Raw genomic sequence first — 11,161 nt, forward strand, 5'->3', positions numbered from 1 at the left:
CTCTTCCGTTTCTGGCTTGACTACAGTCATCAAGAACCCATCTTGGAAACCGTGAAGTAGCAACCGTAACTAAGCAACAGTGAGCTTAAGTCCTTCCTCTGTACTAATAAGAGGGCCAAATATTAGACTTCTGATCAACGCAACACCAAGAACAAATATCAATGTGTTTCAAATCAGTGGCAAATTGTCAATAAAGCAGAAGCCTCTTCTATCTAAAAAATCGCTCCTAGGGGTGGGGAGAGACAGAACCTATGTCATGAATTATACAGGACAAAACTGAATTTTAATCATGGAAAACTATGAACTATATCACAATGCTGATTAGCCTTGTCTTCTGTTCTACACTCAACCTACTCTGGCAATCTGTGGTTTTGTTGGGATTTTAGTTATCCAACCATCCAAGCGAGCATAAGCTGAACGATAATCCAATATTACAATTAAGCACAGATCTGACTGGCTCAGGGGTTTAAACATAAAAAGTAAAATTACATATCGTTAGAAGACGACTTTGGAGAACTTTCTAATACTCTCAGAGTAAGAAAGATCTTTCTAGTCAAGAATGAAAACCCAGAGGCCATGAAGGAAACACTAAATCTGGCTCTATAAAAATTTTAAATATCTGCAAAGTAAAATTACAAGTGACAAATTAATAGTGGCAAATTTTAAAACAGCAAAGGATATAACAGGGCATAGAAAAAAGAAACAATAATGCTAATCAAATGAAAAAAAATGCAGTTTCACATTAGTAAAAGAAATGCAAACTGAACCACGCTATCACTTTCACCCATCAGGTAAGAAACTACGACAGGGCGGTTCTGGAAAGGGGCAAGGAACCAAGCACTCTCAGACATCCTTGGTGGGAATGGAAATGGGTTCAACCAATTGCCACATTGCCTTCTATATACATAACGAAATTTAAAAGGCACATTCTTTCAACAGGAATTTCTCCTACAGATATATGTCTGTACATGTCTATACAAAGATGTCTATACAAAGATGTAGGAACAAAGATGTTCACTGCAGCATTATTTATAATAGCCAAATATTGGAAACATTCTAAGGTCCATCAACAAGGAACTAGCACACCTCTACAATGGTATGTTTTGCAGCCCCCCAAAAAAGAGAGAGAAGAGGAATGCTCTTTATGTATCGATGACAATGATAATTAACATTTCTGAGCACTTACTAAGTGCTACATAAGTTATTTGGTATGGAATAATCTCCAAAATAGTGTTAAACAAAAAGAAGCAGCAAAGAGCTAAACAGTGAATAGTATGCTCCCACTGCATACATTAAAAAAAAATCAGAGAAACATATATGTTTGTATATACACTTAAAATTTATGGAAGGATACAAAAAGAGTTGCCTCTAAGGAAAGCGAACTGGGGATTCAGGGTGTAAGGGAGACTTACTTCCCATCCAATATTGTTTTGGACGGTCTGACTCTATCAAATGCTAATTAACAAAAAATTTCAGAACCAAATGTATAATATGATCCCTCTGTAGTCAATAGCATTTTATATTTACATGTATATATATTTGTTCATGCCTAGAAAAGTCTGTGATGGCAGGTACCAACCACTAACACATTAACTATGAAAGAATGAGCTGGAATAGCATGGGGATGGGGAAGAGAGAGAAGAATCATTGGTTAAACATAAGAACTATAGGGCTTCCCTGGTGGCGCAGTGGTTGAGAGTCCGCCTGCCGATGCAGGGGACACGGGTTTGTGCCCCAGTCTGGGAGGATCCCACATGCCGCGGAGAGGCTGGGCCCGTGAGCCATGGCCGCTGAGCCTGCGCGTCCGGAGCCTGTGCTCCGCAACGGGAGAGGCCACAACAGTGAGAGGCTCGCGTACCGCAAAAGAAAAAAAAAAAAAGAACTATACAGGTAGAAAGTACTTTTTCAATAAAAACAATAAAGGCAAGTTTTAAATTTAGCAGATGTTAGCCATAAACTAGTTGAGAATAAATTAACAAAGAACATCAATTTTAGGAGCAATAAAACTTGGTGATTATGTTTTGAAGATTAGTAAGTGAAGAACAGAATCACAGCTGATGCTAGGAGAGGCATAGCCGAGTCTCTTGTTCTTCTGACCAGGAAACCAGCGCCCTGTGCAGCTGGTAATGACAACAGTGGGCTAGAGCCCAGCTCTTTCCAGTCTAAGTCAGGGCTTTCCTACCACCTTGTGTGCGGCTTGACCACCAAACGTTCCAGGGGCTCCTCCACCCTGAGGCCCCCAGTACTGCTCACTTAACTTTGCCACCTCTTAGCGTCCTGTTAATAACAATACTGGTAATATTAATTCAGAATATTCCCAGAGACTCCCTGTAAATCTGGGACAACTGGAAAACTGTCCAGTTAGGAACACTCACTCTACCTCTTTGTTCTGTTTTTATTTTAACCTATTAAGAGAACAGAGCATAAGGAGATGGGGGGGGAGGGCAGAGGAGGTTGAAGAGAATAGATAGATGCACAGCCCTTCTGCATAGCACACTTACTATACAGAAGTTGTTGTTAACGAGAGGTCAAAGAATCGTCTAGGCAGTGGTGACACTGCATGGCTGTGGTCTCATGGTAGTTGGGGGAAGTGAGGACAGGGTAAGGAAGGACAAGTAGAACACAGGGCACACAGTCAGTGGCCAGAACTGGGACCTCCTCTTCCACCTACGCGGTGAATAACCAAGGAAGGTCAGAGAACAGACAAATAAGGAAACAGAAGAGCTAGCTACCACAGTACTTTTTCATCGGCTAGGCTGATGTTACATGTAATTATAACCAGTTCATGGCAATGCAACACTGCAAATGAAACTGGGACCTGATTTCGTATCACCAATACCCATGACCAACGTGCCTCAGCCCAGTTTCTCTGCTATAACCCGGGAAGCACTTCCAACCTACGAGGGAGTGGGCTGAAGATGGTGCTGGACCCAGGGGATGCCCCACCCCCACTCTAGCTCCTGGAGTTTCTCCTCATTTGGTAGAAGGCTTAAGAATTTAGGCAAGTCTTACATACAAATTAATTGCTCTGGAGAAGCATAATTACTTCCCACTGCCGCAAGGACTGCACAGAGACAGTTTAAGATCCCAGAGGCCAGAAGATTTTTCTGGCTCACATAGCACTTCATCCCTTTCATTTTACTATTTTTTTTAAGTTAACAAACTGCTGAGTATCTATTATGTACCTGGCCAGGTCCTTATCTTCCTCAAAGCACTGATCATATTTTGCAAGTGGTATCTTAATACTATCACTATCTGTGTGCTTTGATATACCCTTCTTACTTGATTATAAACTCCATAAAAGGACTACCTGTAAATTCTCCAAGATGGCTGTAATTTTAACAATGATAAAATAGTAAGTAGCAGCTTATCCTCGAGGAGGGCTTACTTTATGTGAAACACCTTCTATGCATATAATTTAATCCTCCCAACAATCCCATAAGCGATGTGTACTTTGATTATCCCTATTTCACAAATGAGAAAACAGGCACAAAGAAGTAACTTGCCCACAAAGGGTTAATAACTATCTTTTATTTAACACCCACAATTATGGGGGTGGCTTGTCCTGCAAGATGCTTTAAATATATTTTCTTCAACTTTCACAACAACCTGCAAAACAAGTGTGATTATTCCTGCTCTACAGATTAATGAAACAAAGGTCAAGAAAGGCTACGTTGCTCTCTGGCCTTGGGGAAGTGACGGAGCTGGTCTTCCACCTCAGTTCTGTCTGGCTCCAAAGCCAGTGTTGTTCCCAGTATTCCAACGGTGCCCAGACTTTTGGATTTCATGGAGCAGAATTATTTCCAAACAAACTGCGGGGATGGTGATGGGGGGATTTATACAGACCAATTATACATTTTGCCATCTATGGACATTCCAAAACCCACAACAGACAAAACTCTCATCTACTTTTACTATCATGACGAAAAAGCAAGCAGATGTTAATACCCAAAACTAGGGAGAACCATGTAAACAGACTATAAATCAGAAAATTTCTACTGAAATAAAAATTATCTTGTCCTTATTTTTCTCACAATAGCAGACACCAGCGAAAACTGTCATGGCCAGGTGCAGTGTTTTAGAACCACTGCACCTCCACTGGAGCCCCGAGGGGCTATCCCTAACATCTATCCAGTGAGCCTCTCCACACCTACATGTTATTCAGGTTTGTTACATGGTGATTGGGGCATCTATCCTGCCATCTACCTATCTGTCTATGCATCTTTTTTTTCCCCCCAAAATACAAAGTGGAGCAGAGTTATTTATGGATTTAAAAAAATTATTTCTAGGGAATTCCCTGGTGGTCCAGTGGTTAGGACTCGGTGCTTTCACTGCCGGGGGCCTGGGTTCAATCCCTGGTCAGGAAACTAAGATGCCACAAGATGTATGGCACGACCAAAAAATAATAATTATTACTATTTCCACAGGACTTCTCCCAAGAGACCAAAATACCTTTTGATACTGAACCCCTCTGTAAAGTGATTTTTTAAAATTCTTTTTAAAGTACCAGAAGTGTTGCCTTTGAAAAACCCAACAAAAAGACAAGCTTCATTTAAAGCTAATTCTAAGAATAATTTTAGCATTACCTGAAATTTCCTATGCGCCCTCCTGTAAACCCACCTTTTCTCAGCTGGTGAGGCCATTATAATCCCCATCTCCAAGAAGCACCGTGAACAGAGGTTAATGTGCTTCAACAATTTTCAACTCTCTGGCTGCAGGACTTTCAATTATGAATTGCAAGTTAACCAATTCGAAAGCACGCCACTTTCATTGTAATTTCACATTTATTCTTGCCAGAGAAAAATACTTTTTCAGCGAAGAGCAGTAACATCTTAGGCCTAACCTCCCAGAAATAACTGTTTGGAAGGCATTTTCATAGGACTTATCTTTCTGGCAACTCCTAGTGTTCTCTGGGAAACTTCACGAATGCAGAAAGGCATAAATTTATTAAGTAAGGTACCATAAACTCAACTACCCAACACAGTAAGGAAATGTGGTTTTCAAATATTCACGTTAAAAAAGTCACCCAACATTAATTATGCCTCAAGAAAAAGGATTAAAAAGTCACTCTCCCGGCGATTTATGGACACAAATTTTTCTAAGAATTACAACATCATAAAGTATACCTAATAAACCACAGTGAAGACTGTTTAATCTTTCTGATGATTAAGAAGGGTCTTGAGGATTTGCATTATAAACAAGATTTGTCTTGGCATTACAGCAACATGCCAAGCAATAGGGAACTCTAGTTGAAGACAGGCCATGTGACAGTGGACTGTATTCTATCACTAAAGTAGAATTCAGCTTTCAAACAAGTGGCTTTGGGTTCAGACAGCCCTGCATTGGAATCCTAGCTTTCCATTTCTTAGCAGTGGGGTCTGGGCAAGTTACTTAAGCTCTTAAACATTCTTCTCCTCGGTGTGAAAAAATTCCTCTGCTGGAATGCTGTCCTTTCTTTCCAACTTCATCAGTGACTTGAGGTGCAAGTTTGCCTTGGCCTCAATACCTCTTTTGTAAAGAAGGTTCAGCTGCTTCCTTTCCATTCTAAGAAATGGTCTCCCTGAAAATACAGAGGTTTATGAGCGCCCCCATGGGGTGGATTATCTGAATTCCATCCCTAGTTTTGGTTGCAGTTCCAGTAGAAATAGACCCAATTATTTGAAAAAAATAATTAGATTTTAAAGAAAGCTGTTATATTCCAGACGAGTTTTTGATTTCTCCTGGGAAATTCTAAATTATTCACATGATGGTCCTTAAATATTTTCATATATATTTCATATTTTCAGAGTATTTAATAACTCTGGTGTTTCAAATGCCTGGTGTTTCATTCAGCAAATTCTGAGATCACCACAAAACCAGTCTGAGATTTCAAAATATGGTCAGACTGCAAGCATTTAGAAAAAGTCAATTATTACTGTAGCGTGCTTGGTACACCCCATAATTAATAACTAGCAGAAATTATTAATAGAAAAAAGTAAAAGTTATTAATTTATATTTTCTTGCCCTATAGGTTTAGCACATAAATATTATAAGATGAATAATAATCAGTTACCTATTAGCAAATAAAGTTATTAATATTACACTGGGAAACAATATTTAACTACGTTTCTAATACATGTGATTTAGGTAATATTAAAATGAGTTTGCACACCTTGATCCCATGTGCAGAATTCCAAGTACTTAGTACTGAAAGTGGAGAACACAGCTCTGCCAACTTGAGGTCTATATATTAAGACTTGTGCATTTTGATAAAATAAAAACTCCTTATATAATAGACTGTGCAGTAACAAATGATGCCAGATGGAGGGTAAAGTTACAAACTAAACATATCAGAATATTCCAACTGTGTTAAAAATAAGGGCCCAATTGTTTACTGAAATTAAACTTATATTTAAAACCTTAGTGTTTTAATAAGTGCACATTGGAAATCATGCAACTATCTAAACCAGCCTCCCTGGTGACATACAGTGGTGATACTTGGAGAAAAATATTTTTTAAAACATCTTCTATTGTTTTACCTAAAAAGCTATATTCCTACATTTTCCCATGTTTAAGATTGGGCAATAACAACCATTTCCCGAGATACCAAAGTTTGGTACAAACTAAAGACAAAAAGGTTAAGAGAGGACCAGTTTGAGGTCAGTTTTAAACTCGGATTTAAAGGATTAGTTTATGTAACAGGTCAAGTGTATTTTCCTAAATTGATCAGATTATGAATTTCTTAAAAAAAGAAAGAAAGAAAGAAAGAAAGAAAATATTTTGGGGAGTTCCCTGGCGGTCCAATGGTTAGGACTCCGCACTTTCACTGCCGGGGCCCAGGTCGGATCCCTGGTTAGGGAACTAAGATCCCACAAGCCACTGCATGGCGCGGCCGGAAAAAAAAGAAAGAAATATTTTAATTCTTGACATTGTTGGTGGGAGGCTGAGGTGATGACATAACTTGCTTCAGGCAAGTGTCTCCCACCCCACAAAACTCCCAAAACAGGGGTACTGTCTGGACCTCTAGAACAATAAGGCAAAGAAGTAACATCTCAATAATCTACATAATTGGGGGGAAAAAATGCATCGTTTCTACTGGTACTGGCCTCTCAGAAAAGAAAATGAATCGTTCAAAACTCTGCGAACTACAGAAGCAGAATCACAACTCAAGGGTGTCATGGAAGTTCTCCTGCTGGACCACCTTCAAGGCAGTCTAGACAGGTAGCAACATGGGGCTCGGTGTAAATACAGCACTGACAGAAAGCATGAGCTTCCTGCACTATTAAGGTTACACCCAACTAAGTTAATTCCTGCTGCGTGTCTTGCTTCGCCAGCATATTCACTGTAAAACATGTAACAGACGCTTAAAATAGAAATTGAGATTATAGGCAATATTTTGGAAACCAGGTCTTCCTCAAGCTGTGGAAAAATCTGGGTGGCCCAGATTCCTTCCTTGCTTAAAATAAGACTGCCTGTCCTCCCACTCTAGCAAGAGGTGGAAATGTTTACATGGATACATCTGATGTGTTGACACAGCTCTTAGCAATAAGTCCTTCAAAAGGGCGATCTTTTCCTTCAGTTTCTGCAACAAAGCTCTGATTGTCACGGTAAGCTGAAAAGAAAAGAACACAGCCTGAGAATGCTAGTCCAGAGGTGTGAGGTCTCCTAAAAATATCATGTAAACGCTGCTTTACAAACTATGATTCAATCAAGGAAGGGCTGCAACGACAACCTCAGGGTTGTACGGAATCTTAAGTCACCTGGGCCAGCCACCCACCTAATGCTCATACCCAGCCCTATGACCTGACCAGCTGGTAAGCCGGTCTATACCTGAACCCTGACATTGACTGGAAACTGTCACTTTGCTCTCACAATCAGCTGAATTCTGTCCCTTGAGCATCTACCCTCGGATCCTATTTGTCTACCTCGGAGCCACACAGGAAATTGCATGTCCCCAGTCTTTGTTCACCAGCAAAAGCCCCACGGTTCCCTCAACCATGCTGCAAAGAACAAGATGTCAAGTCCCACTGCCATCCCGGCCAGTCCTCCCTAAACACACTGGTATACTTACAACCCATTAAAAGTTTTATAGCAGGGTGTCCTTTTTATGCAAGAGGAGTGTTGACCACATAGGACTCTTTTTCCAGGAGGTGTGAATTTTCTCCAATTTACAAACCCAGAGTAAAGTTTTGTTTGTGACTCTAAGTGCTGCCTTAAAGGATGGTGGAGAGGTGGGGAGGAAGCCTCTTAGGAATTTAAAAATATGAAAAATAGAATCGCCCATGTAAAGTAAACATAGTCAACCACGGATATAATTGGAGATATGTTTAAAAAGGCACTCTCACAAGTTTGCTACCTTGTTAAAAGAAGCAATTATACAACTGCAGTGGAAGCAGGGGCTCTCTCCTTAGATTAGCAGAGTCACATAAGGAAAATACAGCGCAATAGCAGAGGCTGGCCAAGGGCTACACACATCAAGCAACCCTCAAAGGTACCAGCAGCCAAGAAAAATCTCACCTTAACTATTCTAATACCTCTGGGAACCACAGAAAAAACACCCACGACGTTTATGGGGAAACGCCAAGGAAAGCAGATCCCTCCTCATTCAAGAAGTAAAGAGCAAAACAAACAAACAAGTGAACAAAAGAACAACACACACACACACACACACACACACACACACACCAGGTCTAAGAAGAATCTACGAAATCAAAGATCAAAAGCATTCAACAGATGAAAGAATATGTAGCCATTAGAAAGTATGACTGGGGACCTCCCCGGCGGTCCAGTGGTTGACACTCCATGCCTTCAATGCTGAAGGCGCTGGTTCAATCCTTGGTCGGGGAACTAAGATCCCACATGCGGCGCAGCATGGCCAAAAAAAAAAAAAGAAAGTATGACTGAAATCTATATTTGTTAACATAGAAAGATATCCATCATAATTTATTAAAAGAAAAAGAAATCAAGTCATAAAAAGAAGTGTCATCCACATAGAGAAAAAACAACCCAGGACCTAAAGACATCAAAACATCAAGGGTAGTTATCTCTAAGTAGTAGGATTTCTTAATATTTTATAAGAAAACTATTACTTTCATAATCAGAAGAAATTTCCCATTATGATAATTTAACAGAAGCTTTCCAAAGCACAGAAAAGGATGGAAAGCCTAATTCATATTTTAAGCTAACACAACCCTGGTAACAAGCGCTGACAGAGATAAAAGAAAAAAAGAAACTACTTGCCAATCTCCCTTAAGGATTATAAATGTAAAAGTCTTTAAAAAATTTTAGCAAAGCAAATTCAGAATTACATTAAAAATGACAATATACCATCACCCAGCAGAATTTATCTGAGTAATTTAAGAACAGTTTGATGTTAGAAAATCTAATAATAAAGCTAACAATGTTAATTACTAAAAACAGACTAAACATATGATTAATACAGCATGGGAGAAATTAATTAAAAACAAAACAAAAACAAAGAAAACTAAAAATCAGTCAGTGCTGCCTTAACTACAATATTATTTAACTTTGGTCTAGAAGCTCTAACCAACATGATAAGACAAGTTAAAGAAATACATAAGGGCTGGAAAGAAGGAAATGAAATTATCATTATTTGCAGACTGATAACAGTCTGTTTGGGAAAGTTAAGAGGATCACCTAAAAGATGACTAGAAACAGATAAAGAATTCAGGATGGTGATAAATCACAAAATGAAAACATTGAGGGCACTCCTAAATTCAAGTAATAGGGAGAACTTTTAAAAATTATTTTAAAACATCATTAACAATATCAACAAAATCTAAAAAATATCTAGCACAGTGTCTGGTGTATAGTAACTGCAGGAAATACTGCTGATGGAATGAGTGAAAGGAAACACTCAATACTGCAAAAATGTAAATGCTCCCCAGTTTAGTCTATAAATATACTACACATCTACCCAAAATCCTATTTGGAGTCCTTTTATTGGAGAGGAGGTGGTAACTGAGGCACAGCACAAAATTCTTTTTTTTTTTTTTTTTTTTTCCGGTACGCGGGCCTCTCACTGTTGCGGCCCCTCCCATTGCGGAGCACAGGCTCCGGACGCGCAGGCTCAGCGGCCATGGCTCACGGGCCCAGCCGCTCCACGGCATGTGGCATGTGGGACCTTCCTGGACCAGGGCACGAACCCGTGTCCCCTGCATCGGCAGGCAGACTCTCAACCACTGCGCCACCAGGGAAGACACCAAAATTCTTTTTAATAAAGCTATGCAGAATTGCTCTAAAAGGAGGATAAATGAAAGGAAATATAGAAAGATCATGGATATGTGTAACTAAGGGGGCCTTAAACAATTAGATATTAAATCTTTACAAAAAACTACAGGAGTATAATCCTGGCAGTTACCAATGGCTTCGTTAGTGCAACAGAACAGAAGGTCCAGAAACTGCAGTTGTGTAAGAACTTAGTGAATGAAATATGGACTATTTCATATTTGGGGGGGATTAATAATTTAGCAAATGGGAAAAAATTAGATGCCTACAATACACGAAATGAATTTCAAATATTACAAAGATTTATGTGTTTTAAAAAAAGATAAAAAAGAGGAGAAAAGCTTAACGAAAATTTAGATAATTAGGCAAAGTACTTCTATAATCCCTGGGTGTGAAAGGCCTTTCTGAGCAGTATCTCCCCTTCTCCTATAAGAAGAGGCCATAAATAAAAATAGTGATAATTTCAAATACAATTTTTAAAAAGTGTATATATATATTTTAAAGTCATTTATAAAATCAAAATCCAAATTAATAGAAAAAATATTTGCACCAAATATGCCAGATCAAAGCTTAATCAAAGCTTAGTTAACATATATATAAGGAACACTTGGAAATTAAGAAATAATAAGCTAGGTTAAGGACATGTATATAACAGGCAATTCATAAAGGAAGAAATACAAACATCCAATAAATATATGAAAAGATGTTCAATGGCATAAGTGATTTTAAGAATGCATATTGGGCTTCCCTGGTGGCGCACTGGTTGAGAGTCCGCCTGCCTATGCAGGGGACACGGGTTCCTGCCCCGGTCCGGGAAAATCCCGCATGCCGCAGAGCGGCTGGGCCCGTGAGCCATGGCCGCTGAGCCTGCGCGTCCGGAGCCTGTGCTCCGCAACGGGAGAGGCCACAACAGTGAGAGGCCCACGTACGGCAA

General features: G+C 39.5%; 1 protein-coding gene across 1 annotated transcript in view; it reads right to left on the reverse strand.

Annotated features, from left to right (window-relative positions):
- STX8 (syntaxin 8) overlaps nucleotides 1-11,161 on the reverse strand; it is a 256,727-nt gene that overhangs the window by 228,803 nt on the left and 16,763 nt on the right. The window contains exon 4 of the mRNA XM_007457836.1: nucleotides 7,497-7,591. Within this exon, the coding sequence (XP_007457898.1) occupies nucleotides 7,497-7,591 (95 nt within the window). The remainder of the gene's footprint in view (nucleotides 1-7,496; nucleotides 7,592-11,161) is intronic.

This window comes from Lipotes vexillifer, unplaced genomic scaffold (genome assembly GCF_000442215.2).
Source record: "Lipotes vexillifer unplaced genomic scaffold, Lipotes_vexillifer_v1.1 scaffold611, whole genome shotgun sequence".
NCBI lineage: Eukaryota > Metazoa > Chordata > Mammalia > Artiodactyla > Lipotidae > Lipotes > Lipotes vexillifer.